Source organism: Temnothorax americanus, unplaced genomic scaffold, assembly GCF_048541705.1.
Source record: "Temnothorax americanus isolate GAGA-0224 unplaced genomic scaffold, ASM4854170v1 Scaffold2, whole genome shotgun sequence".
Lineage (NCBI taxonomy): Eukaryota > Metazoa > Arthropoda > Insecta > Hymenoptera > Formicidae > Temnothorax > Temnothorax americanus.
This window is the reverse complement of record NW_027509338.1, coordinates 1,485,230-1,509,548: the sequence shown is the minus strand read 5'-3', so window position 1 is coordinate 1,509,548 and position 24,319 is coordinate 1,485,230. Positions and strand designations below refer to the sequence as shown.

Genomic DNA, 24,319 nt, shown 5'->3' with positions numbered 1-24,319 from the left:
ATTGATGATGGAATAACGGAGTAACAAAAAATATCCATGTTCAATTTGCAAAGGCTATTGATATTTTTCGATGCTCATTTGCGTCAAAAAGGGATAACCCGGTTTCCGGTAAATTTTAATCTCACAGAATGATTCCTCTTGCATCTGTACATTAATACTGAGATAAATTATTATAGCGCTGCGATCACCTTTTGATGTGCAACTCTTCATTAAAATCGTTGTTGCACGATCGATCAATGCTTCCGCCCATGCGTCACATCTCTCGCGGAATCATTTGAGAATCAGCATTTATCTCATCGGCGGTTTCTCGAAATCATCGACACATCGGTTTTACGCGGCCTTTCGCAACTTTCCCCTTACTTATTTGCGTTAAAATGGCAAAGATAATTGCAGAATTATGTATTCTGAAGATTATTCACGGTATAATATTCATAGTCATAATATGAGAATAATTAATCAACAATAATCCTATGGATTGTTGATTAATACTCTGATTTTTCATTAAATTTAACAGCTTTACATTTACATAGCAAAATTTGAAATAATCATTAACAATTAAATTGTTAAGTCTGTACGCAATATTATCTCATTGTGATAAATATCGAACGAAAAAGAATCAGCTCTCTCTGTAAGTCGATATTTTTGAGAAGTGACACGTACTTAAACAAGAGAATTACATTCCCTATAGGATATTTATAACAGATTCTATTATTAATTTACTCTAGATTACAATATCGTATTCTGCAATTGTCCACATACTTTGTTGACAATAATAATCGTAATTGAATTATTACGGAGTTGTGAAGAGCTGATTCGACAATCCGATTGAGCGCATTAAATCAAACTTATGACCGAATAATGATTTCATTTACGTTGCTTCGTTTGTTTCGTTTATTTCGTTTGTTTCGTTTGTTTCGTTTATTTTGTATTTAGTTATTAACAACTTGTGCGGCGCTTTCTTTAATGCAGGGTGTCTGAAATAGGTTTTTCCGCGTAAGCATGTTCGGCTCGCATGTACATTTGGTGGAACAAGATGCTTGGGTTATCTGGTATCCCTTAAAATCCTTTTAACACCCACAGCAAGCGACCTCACGGTCGATAATCGTATTAGCACGTTGTAAGCCGTTTCTAGTGATTGCCGGAGTTGGCAGTTGTCATAAAAATAATGTACCGTTTATGAATAAAATTCTACATTGTTCCACATTTAGAACATTGAATAGAACCGGCTTGTAATGTATTAATCGTATATAATATTTAATATGTATATAATATATGTTTGTATTTGTTAGTTATTTGATTAGAAAAGGAATATTGCGCTGGTCCTGGTCAAGGTTTAAACAAAATGGAGCAAGCATATATCTATTAAACGCAAACAGCTATATAGTAGTGAATTAATTAATACAACTATATTATAACAAATATAGTCATGTAACAAATCGCTTAATTTATCTAATTATTATTACATTAATTATGTTATATTTGATTCCTCTCAATTCATACGTGATTTCTCTTTCTCACTGGAGCGTCGGAAATTTAATTAACATTATTAATGCAGGAGTCGAATACAAGTTCGGGACATTTTAAGGCTTCTCATTTAATTTGACTTTTAATGTCTCAAAGCAATCTTAAACCAATATTAGTAAACATATTAAATATCGGTATAAGTTAATTATTATTTTTAGTGCTTTTTATTTCTTCACGAAATTATTAATTATAACATTATAAGTTAGTTATGTTCTGTATTTTTTACGCGTTTACGATTTATCCGAATAGTTTAAATCAGATACGTTTTCTCGTAGTTAATTTTTATACATACATACGCATATATACTGCATGCAGCTAGAATATTAAAATAAATTAATTACGTTATAAGTATTAAAAATACCTGGTTAATTTTCAATTCGGTTATCAACATTTCTCGATATTTTTCATATTTGTGGAACGCTGAGGATATAATATAATTATAGTAATTTCTAATTTCTTAATAGTCCGGCTTTTCTCCCCTCCAACGTTTCCTTTTTTCTCTCTCCAACTTCTCACGACTGAATAATCTCGCTACCAAATTGCAAATGAATAATCGCTCGCGGACGCATTACGCATAACCATCAGGTCGAGGGAAGTCGTACAGGTGCATCCTGCACTTCAAACCGTGCTGCATCACGCCGCGCGCCGCGCCCGCGCCGGGCTATACGAAATTTCTGCGCGTCGTGCTTGCGAATAATCGAGCGCGCGTGGCGGGAGGGCGGGCCAAAATCATTTGGGAATTCCGTTTAATCGCACCGCCAGCGAAACCAATTGCGGATTAACCGTCTGCCGGTTGCAACCGGGACAAAGCGAACGGTAGAAGGGGGCAAAGTGTCGGCGTAAAGGCCGCAGTAGGCGGGCACGAGGGTGTGGGATTTCCGTCCGAGATTACGATTTAAGTGAAATTGGTGGATAACAGTGGGGGTGGTGGGGGGAATTTTGGCGCAACGATTAATGAAATTGGATACCAAACCGCTGCCGCGAAATTCGCTTCGTCGCCATTTAGCGCGATGAACGCATTTGTTCTGCGCCACGTACGTGCGCGTTCGCCAGGTAGTATAGGTATTATAATAGACACCGAATCTTGAACGCGCCACGTTTGAATTCATTCTGCGAACGCAGGATGTCCGGCAAAGCGTCAGTCTGAAATGGTATCCCGTGAATGAAACTGACTGTAATAAATATTATGTATTTGCAATCTCAAGAGTCTTTTTATACACATTACACAAGAAAAAACACATTACAAATAAAGCGCGGACTTCTTCACATTTTAATTCAATCATAAATTAATATGAATTCGATACGAAAATCAAGAGGTTAATTTCATAGATATTGTGCTAACAGTTATTCGATTATCATCATTACGTCTATTTATCGAGCCTTGTCCAACCTGATGGCTATTATTCTTTTTTTTATATACTATTACGCTGATGAAAGAATTTAAATTTCACAATTAATAAAATAGAGAAGCTGAGAAATGAGATAGGTTTTTTTTTCTACACTCGATATTCAACGAAGTATGGAAATTTAATTAACACACCAGATTTCTCGTTCAAATTCAACCGCAAATTTGTTATAGATCATCTCTTTTTTCCTCTTTATCGTGAGATAATGTGATAAAGTTATTATGCGGTACACCATATCGCTCGAATCCGTATGTGACATCTCGATTTCTCGCGTCAAATTTATAGAGAATTATAATTAATAACGTTTATTTAATCGTCTCGTGCGCGACGTAATCAATCCGACATGCAAGTATGAAACAATTTTACGATTCATTGTGCGATTGACAAGAACACTTTTGAGTTGACCTATGAGTAATTATGAAAAATTATAACCGCAATAAAATCTAAGAAATGCTTTGTGAGAGAAAATATTTTTAGAATTTTGTAAATTATACATTTTAATGTAACTCGCTAGATATATATTATTTCGATATTTTTCTAATTAAATATAATTGTTTCAATGTTTGATTTGGAACATTTTTTTCTTTTTTCGGTTCTCTATATCATTGGTTTGAAACTCAGTTCTAAGATTAAGCGAGCCGCATCGAAGGGGAAACAATAATTATGCCGACGCGAAGTATCGTCGCGGGCTGCTTGTTTGTCGGTACGAAACTTTTGTCCCGCCTGATAAATAAGTTTTTGTCCGCCATGCGGAATGAAGCGGCTAACTGCTAATGAAATGATCGCGCCGACGAAAGTTTGGAGTTCGTGTTTATCCTTCATCTTTCAGTGAGAATTTCTTTGTAATGGAGGGCTCTGCCCTCCCTTGTCGTCGTTCGGGAAAACTTTTCTTTCGCCGGCGAATATCCTATACTCTCGGGGCGATAATTGTCGTCGGAGACGACGAGACTGGGTTGAATTAATCGTACAAATAGCGACGCAAACGATTGTTTAGTCTAGCGGAGTAATATCGATCGCCAATAATTGGCTATAAATGATGAAAGATATATGACATAAAAAGTACCATATCGACTAACATGGAAACTAATTTCTTTTTGTCCGTCTATTTGATAACGAATACAAGTTGGAAAACGGTAAAGAATCAGTTAACCATTAATCAGCCTCTTAAATCGCGAATGTTATCAATAACTCGTGATTTAACTTTATTTACCAAAATTTTTATCGGCGGCAATACGTGCGGAATAGTTTGTTTGTAAATTATTGTTACGTTGATTGGAAGACAGCCAGGACAGCAATTATTTTTTGCAAGAGATAACTCTTCTCAAATCGCGACGGTAATCCGCTAATGGCGATGCGGCTTGCGCGGGAAACTTTATCGCCCGCAATGGTTTTGTTGCAAATTGTTGCGTTGATTGGAAGATACGTCGGAATGGAAATCGCTTTTTGTCAAATAATCTTTCAGATCGATTTGTTCGCGGCTTTTCATATTGCGCGATACGCGAGCGTTTTGCTGTAAATTCTTGATGGACAACGAAAAAATGTTAATTTCGTGTTTATTACTATTTTTGCGCACTTACGCAGCCAGAGTTTAATCTTATAAATTTTGTTATTATTCTTGGAATTAGGCGTATAATTTGACTTATTACTTCTCGATGTTTGCATCACGAGGATTTAACCGCGATATTTATTGAAATAAATTAAAAATGACTTTACGCAAAAAATTTCACCGCTCTTTCGTTGACCCAATCAATTTTTTTCGAGATTTTTTTACTTCCTCCTACTATCCGACCAATCTTGCTTCTCAGCCATTTTTCCGATTGTATCGAACTTAATTGCAATCACACAAACTCTGTAATTATGTTATGGAATTAACTTCCTCGTAATCTCATTTAGTGGAAAATATAGTTATACCTCATCGACAAAGCTTTCGTTGTTTTCTCTTTGTTTTCCACATTTCCTCCGCGACAACTAGATATGTCTACAGATTTTCAATACAAATAATTATATTTCAAGAATCGATAATTCAATGAACAAAATAACAAATATTGAAATTTCTAATAGAAACTGCAATTTTATTTCTTATTAGTTTCAAATAGTTTGAATATGCTTAAATGCATTTTGTCATATAATTTTACTTATAGAAAAACAATACAATGCAATAAATCTTCTTCTAAAAATATTATAATATTATTTATCAAAATGTCCAATTAAGAGACTGTAACTTCCAATTTTCATTACTTTTTACTTTTTATTTTTATTTGATTCTGAAAAGTTCTCATCAAAATCTATAATCAAGGTCCATCATTTACTTTTCGCGTTGCGGAAACTGCCACACGACGGTATTTGAACTGTAAGCTAATTGCAATCTCAGAAAATTTTGTCGATAACCGCGTTAGACGGGCAAATTAGCCGGCTCGTCATTTCATTTAAGAGCGTTTACGGCCAGGGAGACAGCGGACAAAGTTGTCTCTCTCGAATCGGGTTTTTCCTCTCAGTGTCTCGCAATTTCCATCTTTTTATTGATTCATTTTTATTTTTTTTCCTTTTTAGTCTTCTGCGATTTTCTCCATCGATCAATTTCTTAGGTTTTTTTTATGCATTCTTAATTTTAATTAATGAGAAGCGAGAGAGATCAAATTTTTCATTTCAATCGATTAAGTTCGAGAAGAATATCTTTTAATATCTCAATAGAAAAATATATCTCAATGCTTTAATATTATACTTTTTTTTTTTATTAATTGTCTGAAAGATAAGATATATTAAATTAAATGATGTATATATGAATATATTCTCAAGTCAAAACTTTATATATAAGATAATCGAAGAATAAATTTCATGTGCATATTACGAATAAGAGGAATTAATTCAAATACGGATTTCAGTCGCATTGACGGCAAAGTTTTCCGCGTTTTGTTACTCACGTACGTCTTTTTCTTTCGCTTTAATTTAACGAACGCCCCTTCGTTAACGATCAAGTCCTCTTCTTACCCCATTCGCTCTTTTCCAACTTAGAATCCCCTCCCCTCTTTAATGTTATCTTTTCACGAGTTTTCACAATATATCTCGCCTCTTCTCGTAATTGCTTGCTTCGATGTAGAAGCTAGGTAGCGCGATAAATATCGCTATCCTTGGTCGCTCCCGTGTTTCCAAAGACGCCAAAAGTATCTTTTGAAAAACTTTCACAGTAACAAAGCGGCGGATGAACTAGTAAAGTTATTCTTATATTATTTTTGGCAAAGATCTTCTGGAATTTCTGAATTAATAATTTCTCATTTTTAAGCGGTTGTTGTTAAGTCAAATTAAAATCATTGTCAATATAGCAACTCGAACAACCACGTTTCTTTAACATAATTACAATTTTTATTAATAATATAATAATTTTAAATATGAAATCAGTGAGTCTCAAATCAATTATATTATATTAGAGTTCAATTGAATTTTTTATTTAAAATATTCAAAAAATAGACTGTAGCTCAAAATGCATTTCGTGAAAATAAAATTAGCTTTATCAACTTGCGCGCCGTTTGTCACTGCGAACGCGGAATAAAGAGTCTTTCGTATAGTGTTCGAAATAAAAGAGATATCTCAGATGCACGGCATTTAACTCCGACCCATACACATTTCTACATACATACGTAATTACATGTACACCAGGCATGTACACACTTGAGTACACACGCGCGCGCGCGCACTCTCATGTACCTGCCCACGCCCCCAAGTTCTCTCGACAAAACTCGTTTAATCCCCGGGCGGATTAAGAGAAAGAGACGTTGCAACTAAGGGTGAGGGAGAAAGAGGAAGAAACAGAGCTCCCGGTTAGGTACTTAAAAGTATTCCAATCACGAATACGCGGAAGAAGTCCGACGAATATTTCAACCGTCGTCGTGCCGTGAGCGGATTGGTATAGCTCACAAGAATCAGAAAAGAAATGAGAGCGAGGGAAAAGATGACGGGGGGGAAGAAGGGGGAGGGGTGAAATGAAGAACAATGTTTTCTTTTAATTTTTCATCGTTGAGCGCGTCTCGCCGCAGTACGTAGATACGATGTTTATACAAGGTGTTCAGGGACAACATCGATGAAGTTTGAGCGAGGTTGATGAAGGTGATAATGGGGTGGATCCAAACGAAAAGTACGGTACTTTGCACTAAATGTGCGAGTAAACATCTTTGAAATTGCGATCATACTCAGCCGCGCGATATGAAGATAAATTTGATATTCTTGCTCCATCTTGTTCTACCATATATATATATTAGTCGACCAGTGCATGCATGCCACCAGTATAGTAATATTTAACATAGGAGTCGTTCATTTCGAAAGAGAGTGGTATATACTAGTCATAATTTTGGAATTTCTCCAGCATTAGCATATTGCTTTTAAATTAAAGTAATGAGGATTAATTGAAGTAATTGAAAATCACACCGAAGCCGTAATGCCAACAAATATTTTCAATAAATGTAACTTTGTTGCTTTCTTTACGCTCTTAAATTAATGTTTAACGTCTTTTAATAATATAGTAATTAAAATAATTACTAAACTGACAAAAATAAATGTGACAAATAATTATATTGCTCACTTTAACGCTTTAAATCAATACATTCTTTTTAATGTGATGCAAACTTATAATTTTAAAAAATTTGGACTTTCAGGCAAAAGAATACCTAACAATATCGATCTTTAACAGTTTTTATTTTCCAAAGTTTGACTTATATCACTTTTTGTATAATGAACGCTTTCACTTGGTACAGCCACGTGTGATTCGCGCGAGCTATTGTACCGATTCTGTCGGCCAGTTGACGGATTCGGTGCAATATGCATCTTATTGTGTGATAAAAGTGTTAATTTTTCTAGATGCCGCAGCTCTTGATTCAATTTCACGATCGTGGCTGTACCACAATTGTGTGTCAGAGGAGAAATCTTGTCATATCTTGCACCTCAAAAATTAAATTATTATATATTCTAAATTATTATATCTATATTTTTTAATTGTCAAATTCTTTAAATTATTATTACTGATAGTTAAAACGAGAAATTAATCCCATAAACATTTGCGGAATAGACATTTCTGCGAGTTTCAAGAAACTTCCTGTGTTTTTTTTTTTTTAAAGCTCGCTTTAAATAAATTTGGGATTTGTCTTTGCAATCTTGTGTCGAGATTTCTCTGCGCACGGCTACCGTTAGAGGTACACGTACAAGCTTTGTCTTATTTAAAAAAATATACGTATATATATGTGTATATATATGTATAAGACAGAACACAACGTGTGCTGCCATGGATCCTTCCTTTTTCTCTTGCCGCCCGGAATGCCAAGGAGAGATGCTCCTGTGTGGTGTCTTTCCGCCCTTCTTTTTGGCTACCCGTTGTGTAAACCCGCGCAGAATCTCGTCTACTGAAGGAATTGTCCTGCGGGAAATTCCTAGTAGGGAAAGAGGCTTTTTCGTCGGCATTTGTCCGCTTTTATGTTCGCGATCGCTATCAATCTTAAATAACATGATGGATTGTTTGTGGTAATCAAATCATAAAAGAGGATATTAAATCTTTGTAATAAGGCAGCCTCATTCAATGCGCACGTGTGTTTCTCATTTAAACTGATAAGGAAAATCTACTTAGAAAAAGATCTTTTTATAAAAAAGTTATTTAAACACGTATAGCTCAAATGTCGACTTAATATTTGATATTAAAATAGTTTACATATTCTTGCGATTTCTATATAACATTTAATTTAATTTAATTTTTATAATGAAAACAAAACGACATTTTTAAGAAATACATTTTAAATTATACACGTTGTTTATTATCGTGTTAAACGTGTAAATAAATTAATATAGCGTGTTCCTGACCAATCGCACTTTCTATAAGTAAGAATCTTTTGATGAATTTAAAATCAATCTTATATCGAAATATGAATGTAAAACTCGCCTTCATCTCGAGCAACTTTTTTACCATTGCAACGCGACGCGCTTTGAAAATTACGAATAAAATCGCTATCATCTTCATCCACTTGACTGTGACATCAATCGCCAAGCTTTGTGTACGAAATAGAGCTATCTACGAGCTAGAATATCGTCACGCACACGAGGACATTAAACGCTGAAAACACTAAAAATCGGTCGGCAGAAACGGGTCGGGCGGACGATCGCGTTTCGATTTATCCCGAATGAAACGCGCATAGGTACTCGCACGTTAAACACTAAAAACACCGAAAATCGCTAGACAGCTCGGCGACGAAATCGCGCCCGGGCGCTTCGATTTATCGGAGCGTAAATGAACGGAGTGCTCCGCTCGCTCGCTCGCTCGCTCGTTCGTTCGTTCGTTCGTTCGTTCGTTCGTTCGTTCGTTCGTTCGTTCACGAAATGCCGGTGTACGCATACGAGGAATACATCCTCGCGAACAACGCAAAACCGATTAATTTCCAATTTCAGCAGGCGCGCATCGCCGATCGTGTTTGTGCCCCGCTCGGTCGCCACTCTCGCCCTCTTTCAACCCACTCTCTTTTTCCGCACTCGTAGACCGAAACTTACTTGCAGTTTTCGAACAGACAAAACGCGGATATGAAAGATAGAGATAGATACGCGCGCGCGCGCGCGCGCGTTTCAGTATAAATATTGAATAAAGAACAAAAATAAGACAGACCGTTAAAATTATAATTATACTAAACTTAAACTGGCTAAAATCCAGTTACATTCAAATTATCTCAAAACAGACCTAATATTCGATACCTACTTTATTACTCTTGAATTAAGAGCAGGATATCAGATTCCTTATTGCAGCTGAGCCTCTCGTATAAAGCTGGAGATTAGCAAGATCATCAAAAGCAAATAAGTCAATATCTCAGAATAGGAATTGTTACATCAAATAATTAAATTGTATCGTTCGATCGTCATATCCGGCATCCTCGTTCCGTAATCCGACGCAATAGCAGCAGCTCGTGAGGAATTGATATGGTATTCTCAAGTATCCGATGTTTCGAGTGACGTCATCATTGATATCGTACGCTACTATCTCATCCGACTTGACTCGCGTCGCGGTCACGGATTCTATAGCGCTTATAAGCGTCAAAGCGAACGCCCCCGCTCCTTTTCTCGTTTTTGTTCTTCCGACACGACCCGTTCACTCTCGGCTCTATATCACCCTCGGCTTTTTTTCCCCCTACACATCCGTCCGCTACACGCGCCATCGTCGAGTTTCAACGCGGCGCGCGTTCTTTCGAAATCCGCGCCAATGACGGAGAGGTTTCGCCGGCACAAAGACATTCCTACGACGATTAAAAAGTCACTCGACTCCTTCTCGCCCGTCCTGAAACGGAAAACTCTTCGGCTTCCCTGCTTTTTCGTCCGGTGATACCGTAATGATACAGGCGTCGCGCCGGCTCGCGTTACCGCGCGAGATCGCGTTCCTTCGTTCGCGTCGCACGTGGACCTGGCGGTTAACAGCTGGACTTGATCGATTTATAGGATATCGGAGATTCAATTTGGAAAATTTTGAAGAAACTTGAAATAAAGAAAATTGAAATTCAAATATAAGACATCCTTATTTTCCACAAGTCAAACATCGCTGGCAAAATCTATATATAATTACCTAATTTTATGTAAACGTCTCTTTTTTTTCTCACACGTATACGTAAATCCAACTGTGTACGTATAATAACAAGCACAGCGCTGTCTTTAAATCATGCGAATCTGCCGATTTGTTCCCACGCGACGTGACGAAACTTTTAAACGCGCGAGTTATGTTCGTCACGTATCCGCGATACCGAAAACGCCGTTTTAGGAGCGTTCCTATAATGGCGCAGTTTCGGGCCGCAGTTTAGTCCACGCGCACACGATGCACACGATTCGAGTTTACGCGAGGGGTGGGGAGGAGGTTTTCGCCGCCGGGGGATGTTTCGTGGCTCGCTTACCGCGGGGCGACAAGTTTCTTACCGGTGTGGGGGCACGAAGTACGAGAAGCGACTCGCGTCGCGTCCCGCAAGATGCACGTAGATATACAATGCAGCATAGTTCGCAAACACGCGCCTCGTTAAATCGCGGAGATTACCGGCGACACGCGGGGCGCTTTTAAGCTCCGCTTACGCGACCGAGCGCTTTTACTCGCGGATTATGTGCACGATTAATCCATTCGTTGCCGTGGATACGTATTGTATATATATATATATATATATATATATATATATCAAGTAGGTTTCAAGCTTTTGCGACAGTAACAAGAAAACCTTCAAGAAATTTAGTTGTCCTAAAATCGATAGGAACACCGCAACACCGGACAACCAACAAAAATAATAAAATTAGCTACTTGCCTTTCCTCGCCCATTGTTATAAATTTATAAACGGATGTTGGCTGAATACTTCGCTAAAGTGACAAGGAATAAAAGCAAAATGGCCGGAGCTTTGTTCAAACAACGTAGAACTTTCATCTGCGATTTCTTATAAAAACATTACAAGACGAAGATTATAGGAACAAGTTAGAGACACCTGTTTTTCGTGCGCAACTTAAAGTTGCCTATATACTTTTATTCACGCACCGGACAGAAATGTCGCGATGAATCAGCAGACGGAATAATAATATCGTACAACGAAACCCCGTCGTGCCGATATTAACTGCGAACGCCGCGGGGAAAAGGGCTGAATCACCGTCGAATCGATCATTATAGCGGGGGGCTACCGCGGCGAGTGTGTGTTTGTGTATGCACGTGAAAAAAAGAAAGACAAAGCGAACAGGGCGGGGAACCGTAAGGGGTGGGAGAGAGAGGGGTCTGCCTTAATAATAAACGGCGCAACATCCGCGAAATGGCGATTTTTCGTGCTCGCTCGTAGTTTACCCGTCTGAAATTACGTTTACCCTCGTTATATTCCGCCGTGCAAGCCGGACGATACCCGACGATAGGGATGGAAGCAGACAGAGGGGTGTGCGCGAGCGTAAGAAAAAAAAAGAGATCGATAGAAATATCCAACAGGCCGCCTATACGAATTCGCGAAATTGATGACTGTTTTGATTTTTCAGAATATTTTGCGTCTAAATTGATGTTCAGTAATATAATAATTCGTTCCTAAATTAAATTGCGCATAATTGATAAGATATTTATACATATATTTAAGAATTTTCGGTGAAAAAATACGGGTTTTCGCAAATCTCTCATTTTTAACCATTGGATGGATGCGTGTATTGTTTTGAAATACAAATTTTATAAAAAAAAGTTTCCTTTTTTGATAAATATATACGAAAATAGTTACGTTAATTATTAACATATATGTATAGAAAAACTTTAATATTGTTAAAAATTGTCTATTTCTATACTATAAACATCTTTTCCATATAATCAATCAACTTTTAATATGGAAAAGAAATTATTTCTACAAAAATTAAAGTATATAATCTTCATATTCGTTTAAAATTAGAACCGAGTTGCCGTTCACGATGAAATTGAAAAAAATTGGATCTAAGGTTAATAGCAGAGACAATTTTAATAATAACAACAACTTTTTGCATTTTGATTATCCGACTATTATTTCCGTTGGCCAAATGTCAGTGGAAACGTCGATTTATTTCACTCGCGATCGCGCGAATTTTATAGATAGACTAGTTCAAAAAGTCACTGCTTAACGATCGACGAATATTATCCGATGGAAATTCGGAATTCGGTTACGAGAAATGGACACGTTATCACTTATTAGCGTCGAGAACGATAGCTCTCGACACATCCCGCTAAACAAATAAAAGCGCCAGTGCGTTATAATTGGCTACGCTGTAATTTCGGTTGTCGATGAAACGCCGCCGATGCGACCACATTTACGTCGCGATATTGGAAACCGTTATGCGAATCGTATAAATAATTACAATGCAGCGCTGCCCGCTGCATAATTAATAAATCGTGGTTACAACATAGATACATTTATTACCGCGGCTTTAATCGCGTCGTTAATATTGTATCTCGCTGTCGATCTCTTTTTTTTCTTGGTCACTGACACGAATTCACCGTGGGGCGAAATAGACAAAATTCGCTTGTCACATTGGAAGCGAATTTTCGCGTCAATATAACGCGGGAACAAAATACCTGCAATTCGACGGCCATTGTTGACCCCTAATACGCCGGAATCGTTACGCTTCCCATATTGTAACGAACTAATCTCGAGCGGACCCAATTACATCAGGAGAGCGCGGAGCTATGCGTCCTGTCGATACTTTGCCCGAACTGCGACAACGTATATCGACAGCGCGCCGGATTGTCGCTGGAACGATAAGAATTTCGTCGTAATCGTTTGTCCGCGATCGATTGATTCCCCGATGACTCTTCCGGCGAAATAACCCCACGCGCGCGCGCGTCCGTCACCGCGAACGCGCGTCTGTAAATTTCCGCTATCCGGGGGGGGGGGGATCTCGAAATTACACACCGTGTTATGCGACATATGTCACCCCCGCCTGACACTTGATCGAATTTCGCGCGTGCTTTTATATAGTGCTTTTGACTTTCAGTGCTTTACCGCGTGCGCAAAAAGCCCCGCGGAAACTCATAATCCCGAAATAACGAGCGGAAGATAACGTCGGGAAGACGCCTCGTACCGAAAATATCATCGCGCCTGGAGCGCCGGAAATATTCCGCGGGCACGCGAAGTTTCTGTGAACGCGGAGGACACAAAAAATGTTAATAATCGCTAAGATCTACCATCCAGCGCTTCGACGAAAAGTCATAAGAAATTATCTCGTTTTTTACACCTGTGTATTTAATTTGGAAGTGACTATTAAAGGCCGGTTTTCACACGCAATGATTGGTGGCGCCAGGCCGCGCCAGTCGACTAATGCCAGTAAAAATGCAAGTGTAAACACTTGATGCAAACTGGCGCTAGTAATGTGGCGTTTACTGGCGGTTATTGGCCAAAGCATATAACCTCAAAATTTGAGGTTATATGGTTGTTGTCATTTACTGTGTGTTTAATAAATGTTAAATATTTTCCATATTATACGCCAAACACTGTGTAAACACTTGTGAGTTTGCCAGTTGGTTCTGGCGCCAATGAATGCCAGTCAGTTGGCGCCACCAATCATTGCGTGTGAAAACCGGCCTTTATCCGCCTTTGAATTTTCAATTCTGTTCCATATCGGTTAAAGAAGCTTTAATTCCTACTTGTGTCAAGTAGGGAATTCAAATAGGAGGAAAATAATCCTATATTTTCGTCAAATCGAGATCGACGAATTTCACAATTTTGTACAATGACATACGAAGAGCTTAGTAAAAGTTGGTCACTCACCACCCGCCGAATATCGCAGTGAAGCCAACAATGCTCCTGCTTGGATTGACGGTCCAGCAACAGTCCTCCGATGCTGGTCGATGCTCGCTGACACAGCTGACGCGCAATGGTTGCCGCGGCAAATTATCTCGATAAACAAGATATATCTATGCCTGTATTCATAGTTTGTGGTTATTTCAAGACAATCTTAATTACAAAGATTTTAATATTTGTACATTTATAAATGAGAACCCACGTAGTTCGTAACATTTCACTGTTAAATTCGTAACGTTAAATTATACACAATTTGAATCATTTTTAATCATTTCTATAGGTCGCCACTGCTCCTACTCAATATGTCGTTAATTCAACTAAACCAATGTAGTTAAAATAACACTGTTTTGTGTTAAGACAATAAAATTTCGACGCACAGAGTAGTTAAAAGTAACAAAATGTCATTTAACTCGAGATGTCGGTTTAAATTTCGTCCCTTAATATTTAACAGTGTTTAACACTGTACTTAACGACGGTCTTGATTATAAGAACAAAATTATGAATACCTGTCCTAGACGCTCGGTCACTCCAGATCAAGCCGCGATCCGACAGGTCAAGCGATGGCCCGCGGGCTGCTCGCGTTCGGTATCGCGATATAAGTGACATTTACGCGAGTAACGCAATTACGCAAAGCACATTGCGGATGCGGAGATATACGTTCGACCGCGACCGAGCCGATTGTTTACGTGCCGAGACCACCGATATACTCACACTCACCCTTGGACTCACTCGTTGCTTGCGGCGCGCCCGCGCGCAAGAATTTTGGCAAGCGTCGGTATAAACATGGCTGACGCGAACAACGACCGTTGCGCGATTATTACGCGCGCGAGGAGGAGAGGTCACCCGTTTCTGCTCAGTCCCTCCGGCATTTCGTCAACGTTTCATGTGTTAATAGAAGCGAACGCTGCGAATTACTGGGAGACGCGCGTACCGATGAATCCTTTCGACCGAATCTTTCCGACGAACGCCGATTTGACGAAGCGCGAAACGACCGGGTACTTGCCGCGAGAATGTGGAGATTTATAACCGATTAATACAGTCGGAGTAATTGTTCGTCGTTAAATTCGACACTCCCGGCGCTCACTCGTACGCGAAATTCGACCGGGACGAGGAAAAAGGAGCGAAAAAGCGGAGCGATCGCGCTCCGCACCGACGACGTGTTCGACGTGAACTAAATCGGCGGTTACTCGGGTTACTACGTGAACCAATCAGAGCGTTTACGCGACGCGAGAAAAATAGCGCGGCGCGACATCATGGAGATACTAACATTACTAACGAGATCGGTGAAATTCATTGTTTCCGTTATTGTTGAATAATTTTCGGAGTAGTGTCCCTCTTAACTTAATATACTTTCTCGATGTTTCTTGCGTATTTTTGTCAAAGCGTATTCTGATTATATCATTGCATAATGGTCTTAAAGTCTCAAAAACTCTTTTTTAAGATGCCGATTTTTTTTTATTTATAAAAATTAAAATATTTGAAAAATATTGTTAAAAATAGTTTTTAAAAAATATATCGAAAAAGTAAAATAAATTTAAATAACTTTTTACCATCGAGTGCTCCAAAGATATGCTCTAGCGACTTACAATTTGGAAATCGGAGTACAAATGCATCTTTTTTTTTTTAACATGAAATCGAATTTGTTGCTACTGCGAACTCTCTCCGGTCTCGTACAATTACTTGAGAAAAAGCAAAATGTTTTATCACGCGAGGACTTAAATTTTCAAAGATCAATGTAGAATAATTCAATTTCGGCGACGCCGGTCGCACTTGTAAATGAAATATCGCGTTACATCACGCTCTGCTCATAAAGTTGCGTTAAATCTCGGTCTCGCCGAGAGTGATATTGCACTCGTGCAACGACGGCCGTACGTCCGTCGGGTAATCTCGATCGGACGAGCGGACCATTAAAACAAGCGCAACGATCGTCGAATCGCGTCGTGAACAAACAAGCTCTAGGTGGAAATCCCATCTCGTATTACCTCGGGATACTATCTTGGCGGATTGAGCAAAGTAAATAAAATTTTTCGACTCTTGTGCGCAAAATTAAGCGATGACCTCCGTTTTTAAATCTTTCAATAGAACATATTATTTATGCTTGCATTTACACGTGAATGGATGTGAAACCGTAATTAAATAAAGGTACATTTAGATAATCTCTGCACATTTAATCCGTTTGTTGAAGTTTCAAGAGCAATACTTCTCTCTTATCACGTTTGCGAATGAAGTGGATTATAAGTCTACAATGTTTTATTAGATGTAGAATTTCTCGCATGTACAAAATATATGACACAATGTTTCTAATTACTTAGATTCCGTTAAAAAGAAGTGCGATAGGTCAAGAACGTCTTAGATTTATACATATCTATATAATATATTAACTTAAAATGAATTGTCTGTCGGGCGATTATTAAATCGCGCTTTAATGCGAATTTTTCGAAAATTGCCCGGTATTTAGATCGAAAGAAAATACTCTCGACGTTAACTGAAACCTTCGTCTCAAGATGGAACACTCTCCGTCCCTATTGTACTTTTGCAGGAAAGTTTCCGAGAGAGAGAGAGAGAGAGAGAGAGTCTCTCTTTGAAAATCCGTCAACGAGAAAATCTTGAACGGAGAGAAGTCATGTCAAGCGTGCTCGGCAGTTCGGCGGGGCGGAAAGTTTATTACGACAATACTGCGATACTAAATATTTTCAAGTCCCGTAGTTACAACGGGAACGCGACGGCGAATTGCCGAGATTCTCTCGGAAGAGAATATAATTCCGCCGACCTAACGATCGCCGACGAGCCGCGCCGCGCTTTTGTCCTTTAAAGTGTCGCGATTTCGCGTGCACGAGAAAAATTTACTTTGTCGCACGAGTAAAATTCACCATGATTATTCTCCCTGTTAACGCGAGCGAGCTTTCAAATACGCCATGAGAGAGAGAGAGAAGGATTTAACAAACGCGAAACTAAATTAACGGAGAGGTTCTGCTAAAAAGGGGGATCCGCGTTATCTTTTCGGTCGGCGAAGACACTTAAACGGACGGAATCGGCGAATCGGTTTTAATACAACAACGTTACTTTCATTACAAATGTTAATTTAGTTGAGTAAAGAAACCAGATCTCATTGCTTCGACCGTTATTTCAAAATAAATTATCACCGCGCGTGAAGAGAGCGATACGAATTTATGTACAAACACACATCGATACGATTTGTCGCCTTCGTCGATGCAGGCGCAAGCAACGTAACAATTTCGTTCGAAATGAAGGAACATCACTGCATGCGGTTAATCTTTGTATATACACCGTGGGATATTGTGGGCGGGCTGTAATTCGGTGCTGACACACTTCTACGTTACTCTCTCATGCACATACACACACACACGTCCGTTTGCCCGGATCTGGGACTAGAATCCTCGTCTGTCTTACCTCGTGCGCCTAACTTGTGCTTATGTCTGAAACTGTTGCGAACGTGTCATTATACTAACCCATTGTCCTACTGTCACACGCTAACACACACGCGAACAACCGTGATATAACGGATCCGACGAAGCTCCGCGAACGGGAGAACCGAGCTTTTGTTCCGAAATTTGCAGTGAAACTAACAAATCGCTTTTGCTCTTCAAACGAAGATTTCGGAAAATGCTCGAGAAATCTAAGAGGATTTAATACATTTTCATAAATCGATTACCATCAATTGCTACAAAAGTGTGAATATCGTATAGTTTGACTCTGGTTCCATCAAGTTTATCCTTTAAACGAAACGACATTAACGAATCCCTATTTGGTGAACTTTATAAAGTGGAAAAAAGATTTCTAATTCGATTACTATGTTATCTTTCGATATTTAATGCAAGTATTATAGATATACTTGCGAAATTATATGAGTTCAAGATTTTATTAAGCATTACCAGACAAGATATCATAAAATATCGAACAAGATTTTCGAGAAATAGAGAGAGTCATGCTCGTGGAAGTCGCAATAAAGTCGTGAGATAGCAATACACGCGGAATCGTCGTGCTCGCCTGATTCTCAGCTCGTGTGATTCTGCGAGGAATTTGGAAATCGCTGTAAGGTCGTTCCGCTGGGTGACATTTTCGCACACGTGACGATTGCAGGTGCAATCATCGTAATTCCTGTTCGGTGGACGTGCGCAGCGACGTTTTCGAGGAAGACCCTTGTCCTGGGACCGGAAAGTACATCGAGGCTCACTACCAGTGCTTAGGTTGGTTCACATTTTTCTATTCTGACGTCGTTTTTCGCGCGGTTGCGGATTACGGTTGCGAGATATCTCAAGGAATTCGCCTCTCGTTCACGCGCTGCGGAAGAGCCTCACGATCTTGGAATTGTAAAATTTGAGGAGCAAAGAGGATTTATTTCGTCTTATATGATTTCGTCTTATGAGCTGATCGTGTCGACGCTAGACGATACGCTCAAACCGTCATGCAGCTTTAACAATTTTTTTCTTTTATATAAAACTTTTCATTACCTTTGTTGTTTTATTTGACGTTGGAAAATTTACTTTCCTTATATTTTTGTTTATTAATTAATTCAATTTTTTGTTATTTTACAATTTTATTTGATTTATTTATTTTCTATAACAATCTTCTAATATTGAAAGACAAAATGACTAACAATAAGTCTAATGTTTTTTAAAATAAATATGTACAATCCTCGACTGGGGTTTCTAATTTTTAACTATAAATCCAATTTTTGCCAACAAGAATTTAATCAAATTCTTTCAATTAACGTCTCAAGAATTGAGAATAAAAATTCCAAAAGCTAAGCTTTGCCAAAAGGCTGCTAGGCTTGAATAAAAGAACACGCGTAAAACGGACGAATTTCGACGAAAAAGCCTCTCCCCGAGAGCATCGCTCTTCTTTCCCATCTATTGAAGAAACGAAAGAGACAAGGCTGGATCCATGGCGGTACACGTGGTAAGGGTGTACCATGGTCATTTTGTTAAACGCGAGTCGAAATCCTCGTGCAGGTGCAACGACCAGCAGAACTGCAGCATCGTTGCGTCCACGCTGCAATTCGGCGATCCTTGCCCAAACACACACAAATATCTCGAAGCGCACTATCGGTGTGTGTCTGGTAAGTAAACTCTTTCATGTTTACGTCAGTCTTATCTTGCGATTATTTTTTGTTATTTTGACGTTATTGGTCTTTGCAGGAAATTCCACAAAAACTTGCGAATCGTAATTGTTTTTAAAAGTATAAATAGCAGAAGTTATTTTTTAAATAAGTGCAATTAGAAAAATTAATTTTAACAATATATCTGAAATATACACTTTTTTCAATTCATTTTTTTACAATATTTATTAACGTTTTTTAGGATTTGCATTAAGTGTGGTTAACGATCAGCATTGATTTAATAAATATCAGAAACTTAAATATTAAAATATTAAATTTAATATTTAAATAATAAAATATTAAGTATTAAATATACATATTAATTTGTCTTCTTTCCTATGAAAAAATACGCTGTTTTATTTTCTATTAATGATATCCAAATCCTCTTCGTCCTTTATATTTGTCTCCCATCGCTGCTTTCGTGTGTCGGTCGACCTCGCGGAGATTCGATAGAGACTGCAATTCTAGTTCACGCCACCAATATATATTCGCGAACAGTCGAATCTCTTAATAGCTTCCAATGTGGCCACGGGAGAAGTAAAACCGATTCCTCTTCTCTCTTCGATTTGCACGTGCACGTCTTACCTTTGCCCGCGCGATTATCGCGACGAATATCGGCGACGTTCGGTATTTTGCCTTATCGCAAACCCCCTCGGACACTAAAGATGACCTCTATAGAGATAGTACCGCGAAATACGTGGACCATCCCGTTCTGGAATTAACTGTCGTCGCCATTTTGGGTTAAAGATCGTTTCCCCCTTCACGGCTAGATCTAGTCGCGATATCGAGCCGTGCAGTCTAATCTCTTGTGCTCCGTCTCTCATTTTCTCTTTTTCTTCTTTGACCATTTGAATCTTATATTCGCGAAATACTTCTCGGACGATTTATATGCTCAAAAAGCATTTAATTTTTATTCATAGTGTTCGCTCAGCAATTATTAAAACTCGAGACCATTTTTGAACACAAAATTTTTTAATATTCTTTGTCTTTAATGCTGGGAAAAAATAATAAATTTTTTATAGACAAAGTAAGTTTAATAGAAGTATTTCGTAATTTTATTACATGTGTGCTTATACGATATTTTATTAAATTTTAATTTTTAAATTCAAATTTTAATTTTAATAAAATTGGAAAGTTATACTTGTTATAGTCTGAAAATTATATTTTCTTCTTATTATTTCCTTCGGTAAAAATCTTGTTTCACTATTTACATTGTATTAGAAAATTTATTTAAATCTGCGAAACTATCTTGATCGATCATGCGCATCAAATATTTTAATAAAATTCAAATATTATTCAAATATTATTTACTACATCTGATATTCTCAAAAGGAGATTTACTCAAGCGCTCTATCGAATGATTACGATTAACAAGAATCCGATATAAATCCGATTCAGCGGATAAGCTCCTTCCAACGTAGCGAGCCAAGAAAAACAGAGATGAGAGTATCTCGGTATCTCCGAGCAGCGGGTATATCTCATTCCCTTCGGTCTATCGGGAATATACGCAAAGTACAGTTCATTCAAACTCTATCGAATGATTAACAAGAGTCTAATATAAATTTGACGCGGTGGATAAATTCCCCATTGTATCGATCCGAGAGGAAGAGGGAGAGAGAGAAGGAGAGAGAGAGAGAGAAGGGGAGAGAAAAAGAGAAGAGGGATGACTTCGATATTCCTGTGCCGAAGAGACCTCTCGAAAGCTTTAAATATCCTGCACCTCTGAAATCATTTTCCTTCTTAATTATACTCAGTCTTCGAGTCCGATAAGCTCGTAGACGAACCGCCTGGTCGCCTCCTCTTCCCTCTGCGAAAGCTCCGTCGCAATGCCAGTCTTCCCGTCCTCATTAAAGCGATCTTGACGAAACATTCGCAGCGGCCACCACCACGACGACGTCCCGGCCGAGTCCGCCGTGGTTCATAACTTCACAGCCGAGTGTTTGGAGCACCGCTAAGCCGACTGTCAGGCCTCCCTCGAGGATTACGACACCGGCGCAACAACCACCCCAGCAACCACCGGCAGTGTCGACCCCGGCGATGCCGATAACGACGCCGGCGAGGTCAGTGTGCTATAAACGTTTGAAATACGCGGCTCGAGCGGTTAAAAACCGAGGAAAAAATTTTGGATTTTAATCCAGAATCATATATTTATGTATAATATTTCAATATTACCGAGTGTCATATTTATCATGCATATAAGCATAAAAACAGAACAGAACAAAAGTATCGAAATGATAAATTTTTCCTCGCGTATTATTTTTGCGCCATTAATTTCCTTCAATCACTGCGTCTGTACAAGAACAAATATTTTCCTTTACGTCGTTAATTTATATATCAGGCGCGGATCTATAAGGTCGTAAAGTTCAGTGTGTACGAGGACCATCGAGAATAACGAGACCCCTCCGTTTTCAGTTCCACGTCAACAAGGTCCTCCGTCGACATCGAAGTCGATGAGGAGGATCAGGACTTAATACCTCCTGCAAATGGTTCTCCGGCGAATAACCCGCCGATTATGTTTGAGACCACTCAAGCTACGACAACGTCCACCTTCGCTCCCTGGAGAACCAGCCGAAGGACCACCGGTAAGATTTTTCCTTTTTTAATGAGAACATTGGATAATAATGTGATATATATACCATTTTTTAATATTAATATTATTATCTCAGCAGGACTAAACGGTGTCATTTTGGTTTATGATTTTATGTATAAGATTGTTCGATATATTTTTGGACATGGATTCTGAGGATCCAGAGATCCTCGAGAATTTCCTGGTCGATAACCAATTAGCCGATTACATACGACAATCTTGTATCAACAACGGCGATAACATCTTTACACAGTAACAAGCCATCCTGCGTCTCGGTTATAGATCCACAGATCTATAAATTGACTTTGTGGATAAGCCGTTGATATCAGATAGCGCCTAAGCATGACAGATGACCGACATATTATGGCTGTCGTGATCATAACGGGTCTAATGCCAACTATTGTCTTAGGTTTTTTTTTTAATTTTCTTTTTTGTTACAACAAACACACTTCTAGTCTATAAACTGACGCGAGTAAATAGCACACTTCTGGTTTGATCGCGACAAAGCATTAAGATCCCCCCGGGGAGGACCAAAATACCATTTCCGAGCGTCGTTGCGCACCAAGCTGCATCCCCGAGGACGCCGGTATCGCATTAACGCCGACACCGTTAACTGCAGTCGTTAGCTGGTCACTTAAGACGATCATGCTGACCGAATCGTAATCATATTATTGCAGTACCCAGCACTCTGTACCCGGAGTCCAGTTCGAACGGCCAGTGGTACGACTACGGCAGACAAGTGTGTCCTCCGGTGACAGCCAGGAACCTGTCCTGGAATACGACCAGGGCCGGCGAAGTGGCCGTACAGAGCTGCCCGGGCGGTGCCAACGGTCTGGCCAGATGGCGATGTCTGGCCCGCGGAGAATCCGCCTTCTGGCACCGCGACAATCCAGACTTGAGCGAGTGCCGGTCCGTCTGGCTGACCACCTTGGAGAACCGCGTGACGGACGGCGACGTGATTCTCGGCATCAGCAGGGAGCTGTCGCAGGTCACGAACAACAGCCGCGGCCTGTACGGCGGCGATATGATGATCACTACGAAGATCATCAAGAACATGGCCGAGAAGATGGCCCTGGACATTAAGACCTACCAAGACCCGAATCAGAGGGAGGTCAGCGTCACCGAGCTGCTCCAGGGCGTAGTGAGGACCGGCAGCAACCTGCTCGACAAGGCGCAAATGGCGTCCTGGAAGGATCTCAGTCATCAGGAGCAGATGAGGGTCGCGACGTCGCTGCTGATCGGTCTCGAGGAGAACGCATTCTTACTGGCCGACACGCTTATGCACGAGAAGACCATTATGCATGAGGGCAAAAACATATGTGAGTACTGCTAATGATGATTGGTAATTGCTACGCAACAATTTATCGGACTATGCATTTATTATATTCTTTATGTGCCAAGTAGGGAGACGTTAAGAACCTCAATATCCTTCTCATTAAGCTGCTATCTCTGGCTTATAGCCAATTGCCTAGATAATTGCAGAACATCATGTCGAAATTATGTTAAGAACCTCACTTGCAATTGTCGTTAACGTAAAATATAGAATCACGATTTAGCTTGAGATCTAAAGAAAATTTATAATAATACTTTTTAATTTTCTATCGCGCATTGCGGGACATAAATTCAAAATATAAGAGAGAGAAATAAAATTATAATATAAAAAGGAATTATAAATATAGGCAAAATACATCTCAAATTTTCTTGGTTTTTTAAAGATAATTTATAATATTGATTCGTAAATTAATCACTATATACTGTTATCGATATAGAACCAATTTGTATTCTTTTTACTGAACGACCTAGAATTATTCGCAACGGAATTCGTTATCTAACTCGAATCGTCATGCCTCCGGAGTAACTATTTTCGTATCAGCGTTTCTAAAGTCACGGAACGAACGCACGTTGCGCATTCGCCTTCGGCGTACGTTGCAAACGATCGAATGATTTATATTGCTCGCGCACCCAACACCCGGTAATCTCCGGTATAGATAAAATACAGATCCGAATCCATCGTAATTCTCCGGTACCCGCCCGGATTACGTTATAATCCAGACGAGTATGGCGCGCGGGCGCGCGCTATTATTATTACAAAACGACGGTGGAATTACGAGCGACTTGATTTACTTCCCGGAAGTGCGTCGCGGCTTGATTGAGCCGCTGTGTACGTGCATCATCAGATGCACGCTTGAAAAACTGCATAACAGCGAAGAGCAAAAAGCGTCGGAGGAAAGAAGGAGGGGCCGGGGGAGGGGGGGTGGAGGGCAGTTGATGAGCGACAGCCGGTCGAATGCTGTGTAACGTCCTCCTTTTCAAAAGAAAGATCGAAAGCGCATTAAGTCCTTCTTCCTGGCAACGCCACTGATTGATCCTGCGATCAATTATTAATTTCTCAATCCTTCATTTTGCAGC

At 39.3% G+C, this 24,319-nt stretch overlaps 1 protein-coding gene across 3 annotated transcripts in view; it reads left to right on the top strand.

Moving 5' to 3' along the window:
• LOC143897200 (latrophilin Cirl) overlaps positions 1–24,319 on the top strand; it is a 470,740-nt gene that overhangs the window by 421,571 nt on the left and 24,850 nt on the right. For all 3 annotated transcript variants that reach the window (XM_077405633.1, XM_077405631.1, XM_077405632.1), the window contains 4 exons: positions 19,178–19,284; positions 21,200–21,383; positions 21,736–21,905; positions 22,588–23,229. In XM_077405633.1, coding sequence (XP_077261759.1) covers positions 19,178–19,284; positions 21,200–21,383; positions 21,736–21,905; positions 22,588–23,229 — 1,103 coding nt within the window. The remainder of the gene's footprint in view (positions 1–19,177; positions 19,285–21,199; positions 21,384–21,735; positions 21,906–22,587; positions 23,230–24,319) is intronic.